The following is a 26,643-nucleotide window of genomic DNA, read 5'->3' as shown; positions in this document are numbered from 1 at the left end:
GCAAATGTTTTTTAAAAACCTATGAATCTGCTACGTCTGCAGGTACAAGAGACACAAGTTGGACTGGGGCTCTCACCTTCCACTTAACTAGGTTCAGTCCTACTTTGGCAGAGTCTGTATGCCTACAAACTGCACAGTGCGAGCATCCATGCTGCCTGGAGTGCTGCAGATTGACAGAACTTATGCCCACGGAGTCTGCAGAAGTCTCTGTGCCAATGACGAGCAGAAATATGCAGAGGTTAAGGGGCAGGACTTGTGGCATGATTTTGCTTGATGCACATTGTATGTACAGGGCTGTAAGTCCATTGACTCCAAAGTCTTCATAAAAATGAGGGTCTTGGCTACTTTTCAAAAGCTGACATTTACACCGGGGAGGGAGGCATATATGATGTGCATGCTAAACACTTCCATATGACTGGGTTCTTCTTCACCACAGGACAGTAGAAAGGGTTCTGCTTCTGCTGCTAAGTAAAGCTGAAGGTAGTGGGAGGGACGGTTGAACAAACTTTTCCTAATTGCTTGTGAAGACTCAAAATCCGGTATCTCCTAGGTCCAAGCAACACATTTTCCCACAAGCTGGGTTCCTGAATCCTCTCCAGGTTGAGTCCCAGCACACTGTGTTCCCAGCAACTGCCATGTGACTATTTAGAAGACTGTTAAAAACCCTGACCCAATTCATGGGAAAACATATGGTCTAGTCTGGCCCCTTATGGAGGTGTTTTACTTTATTCTGAACAGAAGATGAATAGTTGGGGGGGGGGGGTTATACTCCATTCTTCACTACCCGAAGGAGTCTCAGAGCAGCTTACAATCGCCTTCCCTCCATCTCCCCACAACAGACATCTCCCCACCCTGTGAGATAGGTGGGGCTGAGAGAGTTCTGAGAACTGTGACTGACCCAAGGTCATCCAGCTGTTTTCATGTGGAGAAGAACAGGGGGGAAATCAAACCCTCCAGAATAGAGTCTTCCACTCCTAACCACTACCCCAAGCTGGCTCTCCACAGTTTCTCCTGGAATCTTAGGAGTTTGATGAGGTTTTAGGGGGGGCAGGGGGGGACAGCCTGATATACTTCCCTTGAGAAGATTATAATTAACATTGTCTCAAAATGCATTGAGATTACTTTAGCTTGTTGCTGCAACCCCCTTTTTTTAAAAAAAGGATAATTTCAAGACTGAGTTCTGAAATATAGAAGGCCAATATTAAAATATCCATTGCATATTTTAAAATAAAAACAAAACACAAATGAAATTTACCCTCATCGATCGAGTACTGCTAGGAACAAATCTAGTTCCTTTGGGTCACAGAAGGACACCTTTAACTCCAAAGACAGCTGCCCTTTGAATTGTCCAGGGCTAATAGATTTGCAATCACTGCAGGATGTCAGAAGCTAGCCACCCAATTCCAGCACTTCACATGCCACCAAAACAGCTTGCTGAATAAGGAGCCACAGATGCATAGAGTCTGTTAACTGCACCCCTCTTGATTCAGTGAAGCAGTCTGTCTCAGCAAATTACTGAGGTAACACAAAAGGGCTTCACATCGATGTACCTGTATAGTCAGGGATATAGTCATTTTCTGGCTTCGTCATGCATTGTACTGATTCAGGATCCAGGTGGCTGTTCCTTTTGGTATCTGGATACGACTTATTCTTGCCTACAAAGGGAGGTGGGGGAGAAAGTTAGCACTGTGATTTGCAACATCCACACAGCCCATTCACTAGTTCTGCTGCCCACCACTACCCTCACTATCCCAAACCCACAATCCCAATCCCTTGCAGAAATACCAACTCACCTTTCTTAAAAGCCATATACAGCATTATTCCACCTGCAACGAAAAGCATCGATCCGAGTGTGAATACTATCCAAGGCCAAACAACGGTTCCTGTAGCAGAAGTTGGAGATGTAGGGACAGGTGTGGGTGAGCATGAATGAGGTGTTCCTTCTGTCCCTGAACTCGGGGGGTGCTGAGGTGTAGGGCAAGAAACTCCTTCAACTTCATCTTTCGGTTGCCAGTGGGCTCTCATTTCCAGCGGCTTGTCCCATGCATTGTGTTGCACCTGGCAGACGTAGCTGACTCCAGGGTCCACCTCTTCGGGCCGGATCATGCTCCGCATGCGGAATGTCCCATTAGGCAGTGTTTGGGGTTCTCTAGACTCTACCTGCTGTTGGGGCACCCCATTTTGCAGCCAATGAACTTGAACATCGTGGGGGTAAAATCCACTCACCAGGCACTCCAGCACCTCAAGAGTGTTCTGTGACACCCCTGTGAAGACTTGAAGGCTTGGGAGAGCTGTAAGAAGAGAACATGATCCTGGATAATGAACAGTGAGATGCACAAATCCCACAAAAGTTCCCTGAAAATCTAATGACAGCAACCAGGATTCTCCACTCCTCCACTTGCACCTGCTGGAATGGCCTTGGGTTGGCCATAGCTATCTCAGTTGTCCTTGAAAGGGCAGCTGCTGTAAGAGTTCTCTCAGCCCCACCTACCTCACAGGGTGTTTTTTTTTGGGGGGGGGGTAAAGGAGTTTGTGACTGCTGTGAGACTGAGATTCAGAGTATAAAGTGGGATATAAATCCAATACCACCTTCTTCTTCTTTTAAATTCCTGTTAAGAGAGCATTACAAGAGGCATCAAGTATAGCCACCTTCAAGAGGGGTTTAGATAAAAATATGGAGCACAGGTCCATCAGTGGCTATTAGCCACAGTGTATGTGTGTATATAACATTTTTTGCCACTGTGTGACACAGAGTGTTGGACTTGATGGGCCGTTGGCCTGATCCAACATGGCTTCTCTTATGTTCTTATGCATCAGGAGAGGAATGGGAGGATGGGATCCTCTAAGGTGCATCCTAAGGAGAAGCAATAACACTACTCCCCACCTATATAGACGCCATAGGACCAGGATCTGGGAAGATGTCAGGGTGACCCTACAAGGCAGTTCTGATGATTTTCCTCTTTTATGGGGTGGCAGCCTAGCTGGGAAGAGCAAAGGTGTGGGCTAAGCTGGTACTTTCATGCTTTTGAGGAACAGATTGTAATAGTTGGATAAGCAGTTGTGAGTCAAGGCTCCTAGTTTTTGGAGTATGGATGGAAGGAAAGTGCCGGGTCTTCAGTGTTCCTCTGGAAAGGCTCCCCCTTACCTTGCAATTGCAGTTGAAAGTTTTCTTTGAGTGGGCCTTCGAGCGATCGGTGTCTGACCTGGCAGGAGAAGTTGGCATTCGCATCAGCAATGTCTGGTGTGAGTTCCAAGATGCTGCTTGCATTGTATAGGCCATTCTGACTGTCCTGGTGAACAGATGTTTGGGGGCCTTTTATAACCGCACCATTTTTCAGCCATTCCACAGAGATATCACCAGGGTAAAAACCAGATATCGTACATGTGACAGCACCTTGACTGGCCAGCTGCAGCTTTGTGGATCCAAGTGCTATGCATGGCTCAGCTGGAGGCAGAGAGGAAAGTTAGGAGAAGATCTCATCCACCAGAGACCCACCTGAAGCCCTCTCTCAGCCCCAGAGCCTTCCCATTCTCTCCTGAGTAGCAATGGTCAAAGATTAGTTGTTGTAGATTTTTCCAGGCTGTATGGCCGTGGTCCTGGCATTATGAGACCTGATGTTTCGCCAGCTACTGTGACTGGCATCCTCGGAGATATAACCCAGAAATCTGGAGGTCTCTGGGACCCAGAAAGAACTCCAGTTTTCTGGGTTATACCTCTGAGGATGCCAGTCACAGTTGCTGGTGAAACGTCAGGTCTCACAATGCCAAGACCACAACCATACAGCCCAGAAAATCTACAACTAATGAACTCTGGCCGTGAAAGCCTTCGACCACATAACGGTCAAAGATGCTCTTTTTGGTTTTCACTGGTGGGTGTCAGCCTTTACATTTTAATGATTTTCATTGCTAGATTTTCCTTTTCTTGGTGGGGGGGCAGTGTTGCAAAAGTTTTAAGCCATTATATGTATCTGCAAATTATGCAAAAATAACAGTAACATGCATAAACATGATGGGGAACAGTCACTGCAGGGAATAGACAATGCATCAAATGCATCCAAATAAAATAGCCAGGAAAAGCAGAAATGACAATGGGGAAGGGGCTGAGTTGAAGGATTGAGGCTACACGGTTCAGTAACATCTCCAGTCTGGATCCATCACTGCAGCTTAGTTTGGAGGTGAGCAGGACAGTTCATTCCACCATATTTCCCTTTGGACTGCCCAATTCTAATCCTCTCAAGAAATATCCAAAGGGGCCTCTTCCTTCACTTCACCTCCAGCAATGAAGAACCATGAGAACTAGTATATTGTGTGGAGTATGGGCATCATTCTCATCTCTACCCTAAGCTTGCAAGGAAGCTCTAACTCTAAGCAAGCTTTGTTTACACAGCAATTTGGGGACCTTACAAAACTGGTGAAAACCTTTAAATATGAAAGTCATCATCACTCCTCAGTAAAGTGCTTCAAGCTATGCATAACATATAGAATATATATTTAATGTCAATAAAAGACACTGGATGTTAGAAATGGCAATCATAAATAACGCCAAGAACAGGGGTTGTTAAAAAGGCACCTTTCAGGCACTACCGAAGACCTGCTGGAATTTAAGATGCCTTCAGGGTGGAATTCTAGCAGGAACTCTTTTGCATAATAGACCACACACCCCTGATGTAGCCAATCTTCCAGGACCTTACAAAAAAGAGCCTTGTAAGCTCCAGGAGGATACGGCCTAATATGTAAAGAAGCTCCTGCTAGAATTCCACCCTTGGAAGGTGCCATGGCTCAGTGGCAAAGCATATGCTCTGTGCACAGAAGGTCTCCATCCATCATACCACTATCACCATTTAAAGGTGCCCAGGGCCAGCTTCATGCATTATAAAGGCCTTGTGTCCCCCCAGGTCTTGTGGATTGGATGTGCATCTGGAGTTGCATGCTTGGAATTTCATTCCCTAGACACAGTGGGCCTGAATCAGCTTGGGACCATGAGATCCAGGAAAAGAGGACTAAAGCCTCCCTCCCACTAAAGTAGCTTAAATCTGCCCCCCTTCCCCCCCACACACACATCATTTCATAACTTGGTATGATCCTAGAGGCAGGTTATTTGCCCCATCGGGATGCCTCACATATACTGATAAACTACCATGTAAGTGTCTTCAGCAAGGCAAATGGTGGCTCCCTGGGACAGTTTTAGGTTGCAAAAATGGCACAGGATCAGACCCGTAGCTACAGTGTGGCCCAGTGGGGCCAGGCCCATCCTTTCAACCCCCCCCCCCCTTTGAACTATATGGTCCCTCCATTGGAGGGCCCCCAATCTGTCCCCTTTGCTCACCGGCACTCTGAACAAGCAGTATCATTGCTGCTGGTCTTTTCGCTTTTCTCTCTCCCCTTCTCTAACACAGTGTGTGGGGTGGGGGCGGGGGGGAGAGCCAAGAGGTCTCTGTCTCTGAGAGAGGGGCACATAAGAAAAGGGTGGGGGGAGCAGAGCTGCTGTGACTGCCCAGGCAAAGAGGGGTTAGCTTGTGGAACACAAGGCAGCTTACAGTGATGGGAACCCAGGGCCACCAAACCGGGTGCCCCCCTGGCCTCCCCCAAACAACGAATTGTGCTGTGGGCCCCACCAAACATGAAATCCTGGCTACAGCTCTGGATGGAAGGCTGAAACCCCCTCCCTCTATGGTCTCAATCTGAATCAGGTCTGAGCACCACTGAGAAATAAATTCCAACTCCTAGGCCACATGCTCTGAGACCAGCCACACAGGGTACACAAGGCCTTCATAACTCATGAATTAGCCTTGAGGGTCCAGGAGTTGGGAGACATCCTTGTTTGTCAGGGACTCTGGGAAGCTGCCATTTAGAACAAACAGTCAGTAACGCTGACCAGTCCTGGGTTTGACTTGATATGTAGTTACCATATCCCCTAGCAGTGGACAAGGTGGGCTACTCTGGAGAAAGGAGGGCCCTTAGTTATCACGTATGTTTTCAATCCTGCTCAACTTCAGAGGAACCTAGGGGAGCAGACAGTCGGCATTTTGTATCTGTAGAGCTGCCACAGAGAAGTTAGCTCTGTAGAGCTGCTACCATTACCTTCCTCAAATTAATTCTCTGGTAGCACCTCTTCCAAACATCTAATTGTCTGGAGAGGTACGCATCGTATGGGAGAAAGAGCTCCTTAGAGAACACTGGCCTCCTCAGCTATTTTTTCTCTTACCTTCCAACTTCAATTCAAATCTCCCCTCATCTTTATCAGGTGTGAAAATAACAACACAGGTATAGACACCAGAATCTGAATCCTGTAATTGTGGGAGCAGCAGAGAAGCATCACCCACTTGCAGCCGCTCCACTGACATCTCTGCCCCTTGCCTCATTGCCTCAAAGCGGCCTAAATACTCAGCAATTTTCTCTGTGCCTCTTTTCCACACTACAGCCAAGTTACGCAGGTTTATGGGCTTCAAAGGGTCTGAGAAGTTACACGGCAGCCGCTGATCAGAGGACGGCAAGGCACGGATTGGCGACAAGGGCACTGACACCCTCAGAACTGCCCCTGAAAAAGAAAGAGAAGGGTTCTGCAGGAGCAGGCTATGCAAATAGCCAAGGAACAAGGTACACCAGGTGGTCCCACATGCAAGTAATGCTACAAGGGACCACTTTGCTCAGCCCCAGCCAGCAGTGATATGATTTGCTCACTGGCTCCTCCTGCACAGGGGGAAGTGAGGGCACCAATGGTTGAGTCCAAGCCCAGCTGTCCATGTGGGGGTGGCCTTCAAGCACCTCCACCACAGCTCTCAAACATCTGGCATCTATTCTAGGTGGCTTTCATGTGAAGCCAGTTTGGCCACCCCTGCTCTAATACAATGTAGCTACCTAACATGAATTTGAGGATGGCGGAAGACAGGAGGGCCTGGCGTAACTTGGTCCATGGGGTTGCAAAGAGTCTGAGTCGACTGTGTGACTGAACAACAAAACCTTTCCCTACAGCAATCAGTTTAAATAAGCCTTTCGAATGCTACGGTGGAACTTAAAGGCTCTGGCTCCCTCCCTTTCTGTTCATGGCTTGTTTTTAAAAAAATATATTTCCAAGGGGGAAACATCCCATACAAAACACACCTCAGGCTGCCTGCAGCACAGGTAAATGTGGCTCCCTTGTTCACCTTGTCCCAACCCATCCACTGTGCCCCACTGAAGGCAGGCGCCATGCTCTTTCTCCCCCTCAGACAGGGTAAAATGAAGACCACAGCCGAGGGAGCAAAAGTCCAGCACCCCCAGCTAACCACACTTAGCTGGTCGTTCATGAGGTCTATGTGACAGAAACAGGCGCCTGTTGCAGCTCTTCTGGCCTCCTGCTGATATGAACAACTGCAACAGGTCAGCTCCCTTTAGTGAAGCATTTTCCTCTGACCCTGTTTCCTCGAAGCTGAGTTAGTGTGAGCTAGCTCACAGGTTTTTTTAGCCCCGGCTCACCCGTTTTTGCCTTCGCTCAGGAAAAATTAGGGTTGCCAATCCCCAGGTGGGGGCAGGGGATCCCCCGGTTTGGAGGCCCTCCCCCCACTTCAGGGTCATCAGAAAGCGGGGGGGAGGGAGGGAAATGTCTGCTGGGAACTCTATTATTCCATATGGAGATTTATTTCCATAGAAAATCATGGAGAATTGATCCGTGGGTATCCGGGGGGGGGGTGTTTTTTGGGGTAGAGGCACCAAAATTTCAGTATAGCATCTAGTGCCTCTCCCCAAAATACCCCCCAAGTTTCAAAAAGAATGGACCAGGGGGTCCAATTCTGTCAGCCCCAAAAGAAGGTGCCTCTATCCATTATTTCCTATGGAAGGAAGGAATTGAAAAGGTGTGCCATCCCTTTAAATGTGATGGCCAGAACTGCCTTTGGCGTTCAATTATGCTTGTCATAGCCTTGATCTTCGCTCCACTTCAATGTGTCCTGGCTCCACCCCCAAAGTCCCCAGATATTTCTTGAATTGGACTTGGCAACCTTAGGAAAAATGGTCCCAGAGGAAACTAATTTATGTAGGAGCTCACAACTTTTAATGCTAGTAGCTCACAAAGTAGAATTTTGACTCCACAGTTTAGACTGGAAGTACTGGCTAAAGCCTAATAATTTCTCTTCACCCCCCAGGAGAAATACAACCAAATGCTTTTCTTGCGGTCTCCAGCCCTTCCCTCTTGTGCCTGCCCCCTTAGATCCCTCTTCTCCCGCGAGGGTGGGGGGAGTACGCAGGTTGTCCAAATATTTTGACTCGCGCGCCCAACCACTGCAGCGGCAGGCAGCAGCCCGCTTCGATTCCCACTAGCCAGAGCAAGCTGCGTGCTCCCCTCCGTGTGGAGGGCAGGAAGCAACCTCTACTCTACTTACAAGCAGACTGCTGCAAGAGCAGCAGAAGACACGGGAAGGTTCGACGGGATCCCCGCATGGCGGCGGCGGCAGTGCCGTTTCAGTTTCGTTTCCTAACAGAAACCACTGGATGCTTTCGGGAAATCAACCAATTGCTGCAGCCCCGAGTGCGAGTTCGGCCGAGATCAGCACCTTCCACTAAGGCCCTAGTTCATACGACAGTGAACGCGGCGAGGATAAGTTCTGTGAAACCCAAACGTTTGCATGCATCCTCCAGCCCGTTATTTCATTTTCATTCGTTTGCTTTCTCTGAGCAGCCCCCTTGCCTTCTCGCTGCGTTTTCGCTTCAGCGTACTACTTTTTGTAAAGGAAGATTTCAGCTGTTCTGCTGACGCCAAGAAGTTCGTGTGTTTCCTTGCAGGAAACTGCGGGGTGGGCGGGGCTGCCTGCCTCTCTTCTCCCGTACCGAATAGCATTCGTGCCCCCTGCCCCGGGAGACCCGGCCGTCTGCTAGAATAGCAACTGGCCCAATTCACATCATTGAAGAGAAGGTCTCCCGCTGGGAATGGGCAGTCTTGCCAGACCATCTCAGGTGTTTACAGTCATTTCAATGTGTTAGTATCGGACTAGAATATGGGAGAAATTAAGTCAAGTCTCCCTTCTGCCATGGAAAGTTGCTGGATGACTAGGGTTGCCAGGTCCAATTCAATAAATATTTGGGGGTGGAACCAGGAGACATTGGGGGCGGAGGCAGGAGCAACGTTGTGGCATGCATAATTGAACTTCAATGGGAGTTCTGGCCATCACATTTAAAGGGACCACACACCTTTTAAATGCCTTCCCTCCATTGGAAATAATGAAAGATAGAGGCACCTTCTTTGGGGGCTCATAGAATTGGACTCCCGGTCCAATCTTTTTGAAACTTGGAGGGTGTTTTGAGGAGAGGCATCGGATGCTAGGCTGCAAATTTGGTGCCTCTGTCTCAAAGAACAGTCCCCCTAGAGCCCCAGAGGTGTGTGTGTGTGTGTGTGTGTGTGTGTGTGTGTGTGTAAAACAAGAAAGGTGAATACAGTCTTTTAAATCAATGGCAGAAACAAAGAACAGTCCCCCTAGAGCCCCAGAGGTGTGTGTGTGTGTGTGTGTGTGTGTGTGTGTGTGTGTAAAACAAGAAAGGTGAATACAGTCTTTTAAATCAATGGCAGAAACAGGCTTATTGCAAAGTAAATGAATATACCATTGAAGCCCTTTAATGACAGAATACATGTTATAAAATTTAAAAAATAAATATCCAACTGTGACAAACTGAATGGACCCAGCCTTTTACTGTGTTCTGTCACTGAGCACTGCTTTTCACTGCTGGAGCAAACAAATCTACAGCCAGACAGTAGATAACTGTAAGAAATCAGAAATGCCCTACAACCCCCTAGCATCTCAACCCCCTACAATCTACAACCCCCTAGCATCTCAGCAGTGTTGAGGCTGGCTGTGGTTATGGATGGTAACCAAAAACCCTTTGTCCATGCCTCAGGGGAATTCTTTATTATCACATGACCAAGAAAAACGTAGACCTGGAGGGACCTGATCACCTCCTGTCCAATTCACCCACAAAATATCAAAACCGGCTTTGCTTCAGTGAGGAAATAGGTAAGCAACAAATGGTCTAAGAAGACAACAGAGTTAAATAGAACATTTTTTTATTGTACAAGACATGTGAGCCTTTCAAAGCAGGCCGCAGCAGGGGAAATAAAGTCAGGGCAGAACTCCATGGCAACTTACCCTCAGTATGAATATGTATACAAAAGCCACATCCCACAGAGAAATCCATCAACAAAGACAGACAATATGCATTTTTTCCAGAGAGCTGAAGGCAGTTTGAAAAAGAGATTGCTGTAGATCTGTGCACACTCATCCCACTGTAGGTTTTGATAGCTGCTTCTGTACACACCCCTATCTACATGTACTGATGCAGCCTTTTCTGCTCTGCTTCTGCCTCCGGCCTTTCCTCATGACCGATCTGCCTGCAGCTTTTGCGCAGATGTCCTCTTTTTCATCATCCACCAACCCCAGGCTGCATGCAGCTTTAAAAAAATATTTAGGCACCTAGCAAATTCATGAGGTTAAATATTGACCGGATGACCTTCTTTTTAAAAGGCCCATTAATTATTTATAAGCCCACACATGAAGCTGCCTTCTATTGAATCAGTTAACAAGGAACACAGGGTACTGGAGTTAATCAGTCATTGGCCAATCAAGGTCAGTATTGTCTACTAGGAGTGACTCCCTGAGTTCTAGGGAACTTCATAGCTTGCATACTGTGATGTGGCACTGAACTGAATCTAACAAAGGTGTTCTGTGTGGATGATATTTCTGGCTTTTGGGCTTGCATTTGGACCAACACAGCTATAAACCAACTTGACAAGTGGGAAGGAGGGAGGCAGTTTTGTGATTGTCACCTGGGCCAAACAACTGGAATCCTGAACAGTTAATTTATGCTGAAGCATGAAAGAACTGATTGCTCTTTAGGTGCATTCCCTGAGGTAGTAGTACATCTGGCCAAAAAGGAATGGATACGAATCTACAACAGACAGGCTCACTACTCAGGTGACTCAAGACATATCGATAAACTACATATCGATATGTCACTACTCAAGACATATCGATAAACATGTTTCTTTCTTGCTGTAAGAAACTTTAGCCAGCTGTGACAGGAGGACAAAGGAAATGTCTGTACATATACAATTGGAAGCCCCGCCTCTCTGATTACTTTCAGCTTTGTCAAAACTGTCTCCAAGTCAGTCCCTCCTGCCTCCCACTCAGGAATGGAAGACTCCATGCTGCTTTCCATGCTGAGGATCAAACCATGCTGGAGTTCAATCTCCCATCATTATCAAATTACTTTCCTACCCCTCTGCTCCAGGAGGATCCAGGGTGCCAAGATGTTGCAAAGAGCAGAGTGCCTTTTCCCAAAGTCGGTGACATCACTTTAGCCTGAGAGAAAAGAGGAATTGTAGACCACCCAGCTCCCCATCTGGGCTCTCTGCCTTGGCTTGTTGTAGACTAAGCACTACCTTAGAGATCAGCCCCAAAAGAAATGGAAAGATTTTGCCGCACAGAACCAAAGGCAGCTCCTGTGAAAGAGATTATGCGAATTATCAGCTGAAAAAAACATGCACTTTGAAAAAAAAATCTTTGCTGCTCATCCTAAAAAGACTAAGACTACATGAATATTGTAATGCTCTGCAAATCTAGAACTTGGGTACAGAATTCACCATCTGTACAGTATCAGTTTTAATTTATTTTATAAAAGAATACAGGTTTCTAATTCTGTGTATGAAAAAAGGGCCTTGGGTATGTGGGTAATACCTAGTGAAATTCCCAATTCACACAGTCTAGCAAGGTTGCAAAACTGCCCATGGGTGCCATAGAACTTCCTTCACCCATACTCAGTACCAGGTAAATGTGCTGCTTAAAAGAGATATTAGAAGGAGCACAATATCAAAGTGCCTGCAACACTGCATTCTTATCTTGTCAGCACCCTTCCTTCCAGTCCCAGAACTTTGGTCCTACTCACTTACCTTCCCCTTGTAAATCCAGGCTGCTTTCCTTTGGTAAACTGAAGGAGTTGGGGCTCTCCATGTTTTCGTAGGAATCAGCATCTGCAGGAGGCACTTGGTCAGAGATGGACCCAACCCTCAATCCCAACTCCTTAAACATATTTTATAGGTAGTGTTGCCAATCTCCAGGTGCTGGCTGGAGTTCTCTTGGAATCATAGCTCATCTTCAGACTACAGAGGTCGGTTTCAGAAGGTGGCCTCTGACATCACATCCCCGCTGAGTTCCCTCCCTTCCCCAAGCTCTGTTCTCCCCAGGTGCTACCCCCAAATCTCCAGGAATTCCCCAACTCAGAGCTGGCAACCCAGTTTCCAGGACCGGGAATGGTTGGAGGTGTCAATCAGCTGCAAAATTTTCCTTTGTTTCAGACAGAGTTGTAGTATGGATAGGTTTCTGCAGTGTGCAAGTAGAGGGATGGGGAAAGCATCACCTGTGGTATTTCAGCCCAGAGAACCCTGGAGTGTTGGCACTCACCCTCTTCATTGCTTGTATGGAAACCTTTGCTGGGCGTGGGGCTCAAGGTTCCATTCATCTCTTCATAGGTCTGGGAGCCTGATGGGAACAGAAGAGTCTCAGAGAGGGCTGAGTTAAGAGTTAACTTAGACTAAGTACTCCAGAGAAGGCCTCAGCCAAAGGTACTGAAAGTGAAGGACTTTACGCTGTCTCTCTGACTCACTCATAACCCTCCCCCCCACAAGTCTGAGGCTAAGCACAGTATCAGAGTGCCTGCAACATTGCAGTCCCAAGACTCTAGCTTCCTTCTCTCATCTCTTTCTTTGTTAGCTCTTGCATTTACGTGCTAATTTGCTGCCATTCATTGATCTTACCGGCCACCTTATCCTTGATGAGGAGATTTTATTCCACCTTTTATCTGAAGAAATGTGCTTGCACAAAAAAGCTTATACTTTGAATAAAGTTTTGTCGGTCTTAAAGGTGCCACTGGACTCTAACTTTATTCTGCTGCTTGTGACCAAGATGGCTACCCGCCTGAATCTAACTTGATCTGGTTATATTTCTTGGCTTCCTCACAGCTTCCTTTCAGTAACTGTTGCTGTCCCTACTTTTCCCCAGCAGTTTCCTAAAATCTTATTTCAACTCGGTTTTGCTGTTGTTCTTTTTAATTTGCATATTTGTGTGCAAACCATATACATTCCTTGCATGCATGTTGGATGCCATTTTGCACTGGCAGAAGCATAGCACATCTCCCTGCCCCCCCAACCCGGAAAAATTTATTGCTGGGGTGGGGGGGTGTATCCCCATGAACTAATAGCCTCGCAAGTCAGGCAGCTGCAGGGGGTAAAGGAACCCCCAGCAAAATCGCTCCTTATGATCTCTGCTGACCCAATAGGCAGAAGAAGGGAAGGATCTTTTCCTCTCCCAACTACAGCCACCCAATCTGGCAGGGCTTTTAGTACACCCCAGTCCATGGGGTCGCAAAGAATCAGACTCGACTGTGCGACCAAACAACAACAGTGAAAACCAATAAACTATCCCAGAGCTTGAGAGTGCTCCTGGGAGGCGGGGAAGGTGGGGAAAATCCCAGGGCAATTTTCTTTTTTTATTAATAGTTGTAGCAGTATTGCTTGTTTGTTTTTAAAACTGTGACATACGATATATACTATATAGCACCTTTGCCGGTACCTGCCAAAGACACCTGGGCTACCTCTGTGCACATGATCTACATATGAGTTAAAAAAAATTGCGATCCTGCTAACATTTTTAACGAGATAACAGGGGCCAACAGTTCCCTGTGCTTCGCCAAGGAATAAGCAAGTGCCACTCGTCTAGTGCCTGGCCGTGATCTTTTGCAGTCTTCGAGAAGAACACCTCCCCAAGTGTTTTGTGGCATTCAAAAAGCTGCCCAGGCCAGCCCATAGAAACCAGTAGTCCCTTGCAGAAAAGGGGGAAGCCAGTCACTGACTTGATACGTCCCTCAGGCAGTGGAAAGGTGATGGGTGTTACTTTGGTTGATTGCATGCAAATTATATTTCCAGGTGGGTAGCCCATGTTGGTTTGAAGTAATAGAACAAAGCTAGAGTCCAATGGCACCTTTATGATCAACCAATTTTTATACAAGGTAAACGTTTGTGTGACAAAATGTGTGTGCACCTGAAAGCTTACCCTGAATAAAACTTTGTTGGTCTTAAAGGTGCCATTGGACTCTTAACTTTGTTCTCTTGCAAATTATATTGGGATGGTGGTGATGATGGTGATGGTATTGGATTTATATCCCGCCCTGCACTCTGAATCTCAAAGTGGCTCACAATCTCCTTTATTTTCCTCCCCCACAACAGACACCCTATGAGCTGGGTGGGGCTCTCACAGCAGCTGCCCTTTCAAGGACAACCTCGGCAAGAGCTATGGCTAACCCAAGGCCATTCCAGCAGGTGCAAGTGGAGGAGTGAGGAATCAAACCCGGTTCTTCCAGATATGAATCCACACACTTAACCACTACACCAAACTGGCTCTCTCTTATAGAGCATGCACACAAAAGGAGAGGAGCCAGTGGAGTCACGTTGGGATCACAGACAAGGTTGGAAAATGCAGAGTAAAAACTGCCTGTGGAATCCCCATTCCCGGTGCACTAATTCAGGAGCTAAACTGGAATGGAAAAGACTGAGTGAAGGGCTGCCATCGGGAAGGCATCCAATCTGATATTCTCCCTGACAGGCTAGTTTTCTACAGACACTGTTTTTGTTTCAATGGAGGGGAGGGAGCATTTCCTCAGGCAGGTGATTCCTGCATCTGTGTTCTGAAGTGGTAGGGACATGAAACAGTTTAATTATATGCCATGTTACTTATTTACACCACAACTGATTCTATGGCCACTCTGACAGCTACAGCAGTGACTAGCACTCAGAAATCCCACATAGCTGGAGGTGGGGAGGAGAGAACATGGAGGAACAGAAGGGAGGAAAAGGATGGAAGGTGGAGGGTGAAATGAGATGGGAGACATATATTTGTTTTCTCGTTGTCTTCAGTCTTTCTGGCAGATAGTTTGTTAAATGGGTGGCAGAGAAAGGAAATTGTTCTTTTCTCTCTCTCTCTCTCTCACACACACACACACACACACACAGAGGGCTGGCCCTAGATTGCCTGGCACCATAGGCAAGGCTAACTTCTGGTGCCGCCCCCCCACCCCGCGCTGAAACCATCACTGAGTCACATGGGGAGCCCCAATTCAGCACCCCTATAAGTCCAGCACCTTAGACAATCACCTAGATTGCTTAGTGGCAGAGCTAGCCCTGCGTGTGTGTGCACACGCGCACACACACACACCGGAAGCCCAAGTGTGGGAAAGAAGAGGGGCAATTTAACCAAAAAGCACTGGGGAAGGGAAGTGAGAGAGAATGAAACCAATACTACCGTGGCAGCTGCTGCTAAAACAACTTTTTTAAAATCTGCACAGCCAGTCAGTTCTCCAGTGGCCAATCAGGGCCCCGCTGGGAAACAGTGCCCTTCCTGATCCTGTCCGCTTTCTAAAAACATTTGGTGGGTGCCAGGAAAGATGCCAGCAGGCACAATGTTGGGGACTCCTGGTCTGATTTCCCAAACAGACAAGATTAACATTGAGCTCCCTTCACAATCCAAAGAATGAAATCATATCTTGCCATTACCTGTTGAGGTTTCACTGCCCCCATCCTGCTTGTCCACTTGGGGGTCCAGAGCCAGCTGCAAGCGCAAACCTAGCAGCAGAGATCAGCATGGGTGGGCGACAAAGACCAGGGTTATTTTAGGTTACATCCAAAAGAAACAATGAGGAGATCACATCATATCCTTGTATTCATCATGGCTGTGTTCCACAGGGGGAGGGGGCAGCATCCCCCAAAAGAAGACCAGCAGATTGAAAAGGAGTTACAAATTGGCAGGGAGAATGCTCAGTGATTTAAAACGCAAGGGAACACTTGGCAAATCAGACCACAGTTAAGCACTAGCTATATTTTCATTTTAGATTTGCTATCCACTGTGCAATCTTATGCTAAACATGGCCTCTCTTATGCCAGATCTAGGTGGTTTTAAGAGTGGAATTCCCACAGCTTTACTCCTTGGCAAACATGTATGGGACCATGCAGCATAATAACTAAAGTGAAACACAAGTCAGCAAAGCATATGTCAGAGACTGCGGTGTAATGAGTAGAATGCCTGGGAGAACTGGGTTTGATTCCCCACTCCTCCACTTGCACCTGCTGAAATGGCCTTGGGTCAGCCATAGCTTTCATAGACGCTGTCCTTGAGAGGGCAGCTGGATGAAAGCACTCTCAGCCCCACCTACCTCATAGGGTGTTTGTTGGGGGGGGGGGAGGTAGAGGAGATTGTGACCGCTCTGAGACTCTGAGATTCAGAGTATAGGGCGGGATATAAATCCAAAATCTTCTTTTAAAAAAATGTCAGATGGGTTCAAATCCCTGCTCTGAGACACCCTGCGCCACTTACTATCTCTTAATCTAACCTACCTGAGAGGGGGAAATGGGAGAGGGAGAATCACATATGCTGCATTGAGCTCCTCTGGAGGAAAAGTGAGATAAAAAAATAAATAAGGAAGCCATCTTAAAGTGATGGGAGAATCATCTATTAAACAGGGGCTGTTGCCATGATACTCTGTGGAAAAAATTATGTCAAATGTAGTCAGAAAATCTTTGGCTATTTCATTCAAGTGTCTGAGTAAAGTGTTTTTAAAAGGGGGATGCTTCTGGTGGAGGAACAGCTGCTGGTTTTGGCAAGAATGTGGGTCTTTCAGCACTGAAGGATTTGGATAGTGGCGGGCAGCTCAATAAAAGAAAAATCATGTTGCCTTTGGACTTGGCCAGCAGAATTGAAAGGAGTTATTTTCTCCTCTCTGTTAGCCAGAAAATATCCCCCATACCACTGCCTTCATTTTATGAGTGCAGCAATGCAGTATAACACAAAGTCATAGAAGTAGTACAAGCCCTCTAACCATCAGCAGGATACTAAAATCACTTTCCTGGGGTCTTTCCTGATGTTGCCCTGTCCGTGTTTCAACTGGGCATATCCATTCAAAGCATCCTGGGAATTGTAGTTTTGTGAGTGTGCTGAAAAATCTCTCTCAAAGATTCTTAACTACCCTCCGAGAGCTACAGTTCCTAGGGTTCCTTGTGGCTGATAGAATACATTATATTTAATACTGCCTTTCTACCCAATTTAAGCTCCTCAGGGCAGCAAATAATCAAAATAATGTTTAGACTATAGATGAAAATACAAAAAATATTTCAAATAATTAAATAAAACACATGAACACAGAACAAAGGTGCCACTAGACTCTAATTTTGTTCTTTTGCTTCAGACCAACACGGCGACCTACCTGAATCTATCTTTATATGAACACAGAAACACACAGATAGGGAAGAAGGCCAATGACAATTCATAAGCAAATACCAAATAAAACAAAAAAGTTTTTACCCACTGGCAGAAGACAATGATTGAGGGAGACAGATGAATCTCTCTAGGGAGGGAGTTCCAGACTTCAGACACAACAACTGAGAAGTTGACATCTGTTTAGCCTCAGATGGCAGGGACACCTCATACAAGGGCTTGGAAGCTGACTAGAGTGGTCAAGTAGGTTCATATTGAACCTGTTTCGAGTCATTTCTTTGTTGGCATTGCTAAGCCCACCTTATCTTGCCACTTATTTGAGCAGTCTCTTCTTGGCTCCTGGGGATTAAGTAGGCCTTTGCTCAGCATGGAATGATGGAGAGATATTATGTGTTGTATTTGGAAGTCCCACAAGAAAGGCAGTGCTGAATTTTACTTCTATAAGTCTTCTATAAGTGCTGAATTTTACCTGCTATAAGTCTTGCAGCACCAGGGCTCAGAGAGCTCTCCTCTTCCACATTTTCATAGTTGTCACCACCTGTTGGGAAACACAGGTAGATGTGACCACCACTAACTGGACTGCTCTGGAGGGTGTCTCCATTTTACTGAAGAAGTTGTTGCTACGAGCAATGCCTTCAAACCATTGTGAAAGAAGTTTCTAAGGATAGTGGCCCTATTTGCGTAGAACTGTGTTCCGGTGGCTATTTGCTGAACCACTGTTTTGGTAAGCAAAGTTCTTACCAGGAAAAGAGACACAAGGACCATCACTGGTAACAATCTGCAGCCTGCGCTAGAGGGTGGCACCAAGGCAATAATATTATTTTCCACAACCTGGTGCACGCAAAATGTAAGTGGCAGTTCCATGTTGCACTTCGTATGGCATTGTATTCCCTATAAAATTTGCCATTCAGAGCTCTACAGGCGCTCTACTTTATGTTTACTCTGAAGAATGCCTCATTTATGTTATATTTCTCCCAAATATAACACTTGTGGGAAGGGCGGGATATAAATCCTAAATAAATAAAATAAATAAAAAATAAATAAATAAAAAACTTTTATCTTATTCTCTGCCTCTTCTTTTAAAGGAACTTCATCCTGGCTTCTCTATTACTAGCTTTGAGGGGTGGGGGGGAGGTTGGTAGAAAAAGCCCAGCAGGAGCTCATTTGCATACTAGGCCACACCCCTGTCACCACCATTGTTTCCCACAGGGCTTTTTTGTAGAAAAAGCCCAGCAGGAACTTATTTGCATATCAGGCCACACCCCGACACCAAGCCAGCCGGAACCACGTTCCTCTGCATTCTTGCTCAAATAAAGCCCTGACTAGCTTCTTATTAACTTGCATGTTTTGGGGGGATTTTGTAACTGCCCGAAAATGACTGGTATTCTCTGCTGGTATTCTCTGTTCTTTTACGTTTTCAGGATAGGGTTGCCAAGTCCAATTCAAGAAATATCTGGGGACTTTGGGGGTGGAGCCAGGAGACTTTGGGGGTGCAGCCAGGAGACATTGGGGGTGGAGCCAGGAACAAGGGTGTGACAAGCATAATTGAACTCCAAGGGAGTTCTGGCCATCACATTTAAAGGGACAGCACACCTTTTAAAATGTCTTCCTTCCATAGGAAATAATGTATAGGGGCACCTTCTTTTGGGGCTCATAGAATTGGACCCCCTGGTCCAATTGTTTTGAAACTTGGGGGGTATTTTGGGAAGAGGCACTAGATACTATACAGAAAATTTGGTGCCTCTACCTCAAAAAACAGCTCCCCCAGAGCCCCCGAAACCTCCAGATCAATTCCCCATTATATCCTATGAGAATCGATCTCCACATAGGGAATAATGAAGTGCTCAGCTGACGTTTCCCTCCCTCCCGCCCACCCCCAGCTCCGTTTCTGATGACTCTGAAGCGAGGGATTGGCCTCTCTACTCACGAGTTGATGCCAACTTCTTCAAAGTAACACAGACACACCATCCCAAGAGGAAGCCTTTCAATTGGAGTCTGAAGCCTCTGGAGGTGCAAAGGCACATGGATCTCTAGGGCGGGGCTTCCCCCTGCTGGCCAGCTGACTGGGGGCAGGAAGGCGCCTGGGAAAGTGGAAGAATCCCCGCTGGGACCTGGGGATTGGCAAGCCTATTTCAGAATTGTAAATGTGCAATTGCAATAATGCAAAATAAATAATAAGGAGGAAGAATTCCTTTGTGTGCAAAGAGGAATTTAAACACTTCCCAGTGTGCAAGGAATAGGAACTGACTAATTAAAGCCTGAGTTAATAAAGCAGCAGACAGGGGAATTGACAGGGAGTATCTAATTAGGTAGCCAAGAAGAAGCTTCTTTAAGAGAAGAGGCATGGAGGAAAAATTAAAGGTACAATAGCCCTGAAAAGCCTGAATAGTGGTTAGGCCACCTTGGACAGGTTAGTGTGGCAGGTGCAAGTTTTAAAAAATAACCACTAGGCCTGAAAATAACCACTAGGCCCTGAGCTCTATGGGGAATGGATGGAACAGAAATGTACTAAAATAAATAAATAAAAGAGATAGAAAAACAAAGAAGACCCTGGAACACAGTAGGATTTAGATAATGTCTTCTGGATTCTCTATAAAAACTGATGTGTGTCCCGACTGAACCGCTAGACTGGTGGAACAGGATACGGAGATTCTCAAGGGAAGCTGCTTTTACAATCCTGAAATTAATAAGTATATTGAATTTATCTGTTAATTTTAAAAATACAAAGACAATTTCCCTTAAGACTGCGACTTGCAGCCCACAAAGAATAACAGATGGTATTTCTCTTTCCCTCCTCCCCCCCCACCCCGGCTGTTCTTTTCTCTTCCTGCATATTCTTGCAGATGTTCAAATCCTCTAGTTGTTTTGGTGGGTTCTCTACTTCTTCACCTAGATGTTACCTTCAGAAATTGGATCCTGGGCTGGATCTTGATGGCCCTTCTGAGAATTGTTTGAATACCAAGAGTCAGCTGTGAGGCCAAAAGAAAGCAAGCCGTAAGAAAACCAGGCTAACTATAACGCCATTCAAGCCTGCCTTGTGTCTTCCCCTTCCCCTCAGTACCTGAGGCACAGCTCTCTTTTTTGCTGTTCTCATAAGAGGAACCATCTGTGGAAGGAAGAGCAACAGCTATTGCTTAAATGAAGCCTAGCAAGAAAGGCAACAAGATCCCCGGCTCAAGAGTCAGAGTACAAGCTTTGCATGCAGAAAACCCAAGACTCAGGGCACATAGATCTGATTCAGGATTTCTCATATTTTTTTCGAAAGGTCCAAAACAGCCATCAAGGCAGGAGAAAGAATCAGGGAAGGCAGGATATGTGGGATAAGGGAAGAAGCACTGGGAGAGGGAAGGCTATTTAACCTTTTCTCTAACCCCATGCCATTTTACAGCAACCTGAAAAGCCATGACTAGTCCAATTGCATCTAGGATTGCCAGATGTCCCCCTGGCTATCAGCGTGGGATGAGGTGTAGGGTAACCAGGTTGGGACACTCCTGGAGATTTGGGGATGGAGCCTGGGGAGGCCAAGGACCTCAGGTGATGTACAATGCAGCAGAGTCCACCATCCAAAGCAGCCATTTTCTCCAGAGGAACTGATCTCTGTAGTCTGGAGATGAGCTGTGATTCCAAGGGATCCCCAGGTCCCACCTGGAGGCTAACAGCACAAACACAAAGGAAACACGGTCAAGTTTAATTAAACACCAGTGTTCCCTCTAAGCTGAGTTAGCGCGAGCTAGCTCACAGATTTTTAACCTCCAGCTCACACATTTTTGTCTTCACTCAAGAAAAATGGCCCCAGAACACAATAATTTATGTAGTAGCTCACAACTTTAATGCCAGTAGCTCACAAAGTAGAATTTTTGCTCATAAGACTCTGCAGCTTAGAGGGAACATTGAACACAGCATAATATAGTGTAGCAATAATTGCACTGCATGCTGCTTGCTGAACTTCAACCTGTATTAGTATCTCTTAACACACCATAAACATTAAACTGAAAATATTTTTCACAGCTTATTCATACAATGTCCAAAAGTGCTTCTCAGTAATGACGTCAGTGTGATAGCTGAGAGTCTGTGAATCACAATCCTCAATGCAATCTTCCACTGGGGTGGAGGTCTTACTGTAGACAAAGGTAATGTTGGTAACCGTCTGTGGGTCAACTGTTATTCAAAAATAAACTGATACAGAAGTGACTAGTGGTTACATGCTCCCTAGGTTACTCAGCATGTTTTGAGAACGATATAAATCTTCTGGCCACGTTATTAATCTTGGAACTGCTGCTCATGTGCTTCAAATGCATTAGTCTCTATTATTTTCCAGGCAGTAATGGCCATTACTTTCAGTTTAATGTTTATGGTCTGTTAAGATATACTAATGCAAGCTGAAGTTCAGCAAGTATTACAGAGTGCAATTATTGCTACCCGGTGTTATCCTGTGTTTTCTTTACCCCACTTGGAGGCTGGCAGATGCTAAGAAGGGTCAGGCATTATTAGCGCTTGAATGACAGACCAACAAGGAAGACAGGCATTGCTATGCAGTGGGAGGCAAGGGCAAACCATCTATGATGATGTATCGCCTTGGAAACCCCATGGTTTTCAAGTTGCTGCTGGTTGGTTGCAATATGCTGTTTTCCAGATCTAAGTCACACACTTTCATGCCCAAGCTGATAAAATCTTTATGATGCCTACATGCAGTTTGGAGCATGAGGGCTGGGTCTTAGAGTAGAAAAAGGATAAACAGAAAAGGGGTAAAAGAGCCATTACCGTTTAAAACCGCGTCTTCCTGTTTCACTTCTTCCTGAGTATTCTCATAGTTGTCCCCATCTGAAGGAAACAGACTAGGCTGAGGAGGCTGGCCCGCTCTTCTCTCAGCCCACACAATTTACCTTGTTTTTCCTCCACAGCCTATTTTCATGTTGCTCATTCTTCCACTGAATCAACCCACTTTCCTTCCTGTCATCATCCCCAACACACCCCAGGCTCACAGGGCTCTGGTTCCTACCCTTCTTCTAGGTATGCACCATGCCCGTCCCAGTGCAGCAGCATTCAGAGGTCTTGTAAAAGGTAAATAGGGGCCACAACCATGTGTAGACTTTCACGTGGGTCATGAGCCATAGGAATCTGGACTCTCAAACTGTTTCTAATGCCTAGATCAAACTTAGAAGCACATCTCAGACCTCCTTGTGATGGAGCAAGGGGTTCTTCAGCAAATGCACTATATGTGGATGATGAATAGTTGTTGAATGGTGTGGTCCTTCCTTCCTGTTCCACTTGCACTTTCTGCCACTACTCTGATCCAGAATGACTGCCACTTACTGTGGTGTGTATGTATAGGCCACAGTGCCAATTTATTCAGGTTTATTAAAAGTTTGTCCAGCACACACTGGACACAGTAGTGAGTGATATAGCCCAGGGGCTGTAGCTTACGCCAAACAGTAGCCTAAATTGTTCCCTATAGTTCAATGGAGCACAGCTTACCATCTGATTTCTGTTCTGTCTCACTGTCCGGACACTCATACTCTTCATCATCATCTTCTGGTGGGAATGAAAGAGAGACAGAGATAGAGAATGTGCATGAATTCTGATGGCACTCACATGAGTAATGGCCTCATCCACAAAAAGAAAAGCAATATGTGACACACATTCCAGCTTCAAGAACAAAGAACTAATTATTGACAATGGAACATGTGCCTGCTTGCTCTGTTCAGCAATCCTGTAGCTGAGAGCCAGTTTGGTGTAGTGGTTAAGTGCATGGACTCTTATCTGGGAGAACAGGGTTTGATTCCCCACTTCTCCACTTGCACCTGCTGGAATGGCCTTGGTTCAGCCATAGCTCTGGCAGAGGTTGTCCTTGAAAGGGCAGCTGCTGTGAGAGCCCTCTCAGCCCCACTCACCTCACAGGGTGTCTGTTGTGGGGGGAGAAGATAAAGGAGATTGTAAGCCGCTCTGAGTCTCTCATTCAGAGAGAAGGACGGAGTATAAATCTGCAATTCTTCTTTGTTGCTCTGACAGTATAGAACAGTGAGTGCTTTGAATACTGAATAAGCAGATTCGCCTTCTACCAAAAGAACTATGATATTTCACAAAGAAACAGCAAGATTCACGAAGCAACAGCAAAATCATTCTTTTTTTGGTAATCTGTAGCCAAAATAGATCTGGGCATCTCCTAGCTTCATTTTTTGATGAGTTATGGCTGCCACAGACAGTCTTAGCTTCCATTGCAAGCAGCATGGCAGGTGGGTTTCTGGAGCCAACATGGACCAGGATTATCCTATTCCTTTCATTTCTGGCACTGCAACTCCCACAAAGACCCTGAAGCTGGTGGTCAATTTTAAAATTTGTAGTTTTGTTTGCTGGTGAGTTATGCCTACCACAGAGATTGTTATAAACTACCATAGACTGAATCAGAAATGCCACAGTAAAGGATCAATTAGATTGTGAACAAAAGAAGAAAAAGGAAGAAGAAGCAGGACAACTGCTAAACTTCCAGTTGGAGCTTGATCATGAGAACAAGCATTGCTAAATTTTTATCAGGAATAAAAATCCATGTGGGGCCTAGCAGTCTCCTGGAGTGACAACTCACCTCCAGACTACATAGAACATTTCCCCTAGAGAAAAATGGCAGCTTTGATGTGCAGCCTCCATGGTATTATATACTCCACTGAGGTCTCTCCCATCTGTTCTCCCCAGGCTTCATCCCCTAAATCTCCAGGAATTTCCCAAACCAGAGTTGGCAACCTTGTCTGCTTACAATACATGTAATTGCCTCTAATTCTGCTCATTGTATGCTGATTTCCTATGCCCACATCACATCCTTGTCCCTGACTTTTATCCGTAATGAGATTCAGTATCACTATAATCTGTTACCTACATTCTTTTTTCCTACATTGTGCTGCTTCTCCTGTTGTTTTCTACATACCCAGCACATCCCTCCCCTCATCCACAGAACCGGCACTTACCTTCCACCTTGGTGGCAGTAGGCAGGGTGTTCCCTTTCTGTAGAGACCGGTGGCCACTCTTCGGACTCACATTGGGCAATACATTCTCATAGGAGAAGGCATCTACTTGTTCCTTGCCTTAGGAAAAAGAAAGGCAAGCTCTGTCAAAACACCAGTTCCGGGTATAGCCCAGTTTCCTAATGGCAGCCAGAAAAAGAGCCGAACAAGAACATTCTAGAAACCATAGTGCCTGCATCTGTCTCCTACAAAGGGTTGCCAAACAGCCAGCACAAAAATGTCCTGGCTGTTTAATAAAGGCTGACTGTGAGAGCATTGGCAGCTGAAACTTTTCATGCCAAAGAGGTAAATAACATCATTTGGTAAATAGCATGCAATGATGATTCCCCCAGGATCCCTTTATCTTCTCCTTGGCTGGGCAGCCCCCTTTCTTTCTTCTTTGTTTTTCTGTCTGTTCCACCCTTTTGTTTGAATGTGGTACTGAATAAAATCATTCTTTTGTCTTTATTTGATAATGGCACACAAAAGAAAGAAAAGGAAAGGTCCCCTGTGCAAGCACCAGTCATTTCCGACTCTGGGGTGACGTTGCTTTCACAACGTTTTCACAGCAGACTTTTTACAGGGTGGTTTGCCATTGCCTTCCCCAGTCTTTTACACTTCCCCCCCAGCAAGCTGGGTACTCATTTTACCGACCTTGGAAGGATGGAAGGCTGAGTCAACCTTGGGCCGGCTACCTGAATCCAGCTTCCGCCGGAATCGAACTCAGGTCGTGAGCAGTGAGTTCAGACCACAGTACTGCAGCACTGCTGCTTTACCACTCTGCACCACGGGGCTATATGACACACAAAAGACTGGTGGAAATTCAAAACAAACAACTGTTTTATTTTACTTATGAGTTGAAATAGTCAAGTAGGTTTAGGGCTTAGAAGATGAACAGGATTGAAGCAATACGCAATAGGAATGAAGTAATTTTGTGAAAATGTAAATAAAAGATAGTTTGTCACAACGAGGTAGCTGTTTTGTTATACAAACAGGTCTTGAAACATGCTGGTCTCCAACTTTGTTCCAGATCTTAAAACACTGAAAAAACAGATTTAAATAAACAATCATAAAGCTTCTTTGTCTGAAAGACCCTTCAGTTGGTGAAGGCAGAAACATTCACATATGTTCCACTATGTGGAACCTTAGTCTTAACCACTAAACAGGGATCATCCCCTTCGCTAGAAGCAATTTCCCTTAGACTTGAGTGAGATCCTTCTTGATTCTCTCACTCTTAACTTTCCTTTCCTGTCAACTGTTATTTCTTAACTGCCACTCTCACCTGGAGAATTCTGTTTGAATCCCCTGGCACTCATGGTTCTCGGACCAGGTTAAAGCATTAACCATTTACTGCCCATCACAAACACCATAAAACCTCTGTTAAAAGGGACGACTGATTTTTCTCCAGGCAGCTGTCAACCCTGGAAGGAGATTGGCTAGTTGGATCCCTGACCTGCACAAAAACAGGCCAGGGCTGGTTTTCTGAGCAGGAGACAGGTAGTGGGTCATTAACTCACCATTTCCATTTGCCGAGGGCATCAGAGTCTCACCAGAGGCTGGTGCCCTGTTCCGTTGGGCATGGACAAACTTTCTGGAAACCAAAGAACCATGTAAAATTAAAGGCACCAAGTTGTGAATTTGCCACAAGCTCCCCTTGAGAGATCCCATGGCACTAAAAAGCAAGGGCTACATGTTAAATACATAAATTGATGCTTCTGGTTGAGCATCAGACTTCCTTCCCCTTGAAGGACTGCTGGAGGAAGGCCTCTTGCATGGCTGGAGGTCCTTGCCTGATCATTTACTTTTATCCTGCCATTCCTCCAAAGCAGTGCCAGGATGGCATACATCAGGGTCTCTAGAAATGATAAACTGTTGTTCCTGTTGGAATGTTGGGAGCAGGAAGTTCTCAACACCACAGCAGAACAGTGGCCAGGTGGGGAAGGGTCTAATCCTCCAACATCAGAAAGTTTAATGAAACTTTGGGTGGTTCCAAGCTAAACATCCCCTTGTGGCAGAAGCCACTATTTCCAAGTGGGCATTCCCTGCAGACATAAAGATGACACATTCTGGGCACCTCTGAGGCACCTACTACTCCTCTACAGTGGAAGAAAGCCAGGATTGCTTCGAAGAAGAGATGCTATGGGGAAGAGGCGAGGGGATGCCAGAAACTGTGTAATTGGAGGGTACCATGATATCCACGGGCACCATGTTGGGGGGCCACTGGTATACATGGTTCCTCACGCAACCTTGTGTACTTATGCATTTTTATCAGAGTCCCACAGGGTAGTGTGCATTTTTCTCCTTTTCCCAGTTTTTCCTCACAACAAACCTGTGAGGTAGTTTAGACTGTGTATGATTGGCCCAAAGCCATG

At 45.9% G+C, this 26,643-nt stretch overlaps 2 protein-coding genes across 2 annotated transcripts in view; both read right to left on the bottom strand.

The window, feature by feature from the left end:
- Window positions 1-447: 447 nt before the first annotated feature.
- Window positions 448-9,019, bottom strand: LOC132583902 (tyrosine-protein phosphatase non-receptor type substrate 1-like). The gene is made up of 5 exons (XM_060255641.1): window positions 8,358-9,019; window positions 6,206-6,538; window positions 3,146-3,445; window positions 1,794-2,291; window positions 448-1,655 (listed from the first exon to the last, which is right to left on the bottom strand). Exons 1-5 carry the CDS (start codon window positions 8,413-8,415, stop codon window positions 1,537-1,539), a joined length of 1,308 nt encoding a protein of 435 aa, XP_060111624.1. The 5' UTR covers window positions 8,416-9,019; the 3' UTR covers window positions 448-1,536.
- A 994-nt stretch (window positions 9,020-10,013) lies between these two features.
- CD19 (CD19 molecule) overlaps window positions 10,014-26,643 on the bottom strand; it is a 36,609-nt gene continuing 19,979 nt past the window's right edge. Inside the window, exons 8-18 of the mRNA XM_060255009.1 lie at window positions 25,789-25,943; window positions 24,236-24,352; window positions 22,755-22,811; window positions 22,041-22,100; window positions 20,341-20,385; window positions 20,180-20,248; window positions 17,749-17,817; window positions 15,566-15,634; window positions 12,423-12,500; window positions 11,912-11,992; window positions 10,014-11,464 (exon numbers count right to left, since the gene is read on the bottom strand). Of these exons, the coding sequence (XP_060110992.1) occupies window positions 11,406-11,464; window positions 11,912-11,992; window positions 12,423-12,500; window positions 15,566-15,634; window positions 17,749-17,817; window positions 20,180-20,248; window positions 20,341-20,385; window positions 22,041-22,100; window positions 22,755-22,811; window positions 24,236-24,352; window positions 25,789-25,943 (859 nt within the window). The 3' untranslated portion in view covers window positions 10,014-11,405. The remainder of the gene's footprint in view (window positions 11,465-11,911; window positions 11,993-12,422; window positions 12,501-15,565; window positions 15,635-17,748; window positions 17,818-20,179; window positions 20,249-20,340; window positions 20,386-22,040; window positions 22,101-22,754; window positions 22,812-24,235; window positions 24,353-25,788; window positions 25,944-26,643) is intronic.

The sequence above is a fragment of the Heteronotia binoei genome, chromosome 15 (assembly GCF_032191835.1).
Source record: "Heteronotia binoei isolate CCM8104 ecotype False Entrance Well chromosome 15, APGP_CSIRO_Hbin_v1, whole genome shotgun sequence".
NCBI lineage: Eukaryota > Metazoa > Chordata > Lepidosauria > Squamata > Gekkonidae > Heteronotia > Heteronotia binoei.
This window is presented reverse-complemented; position numbering and strand designations above follow the sequence as displayed.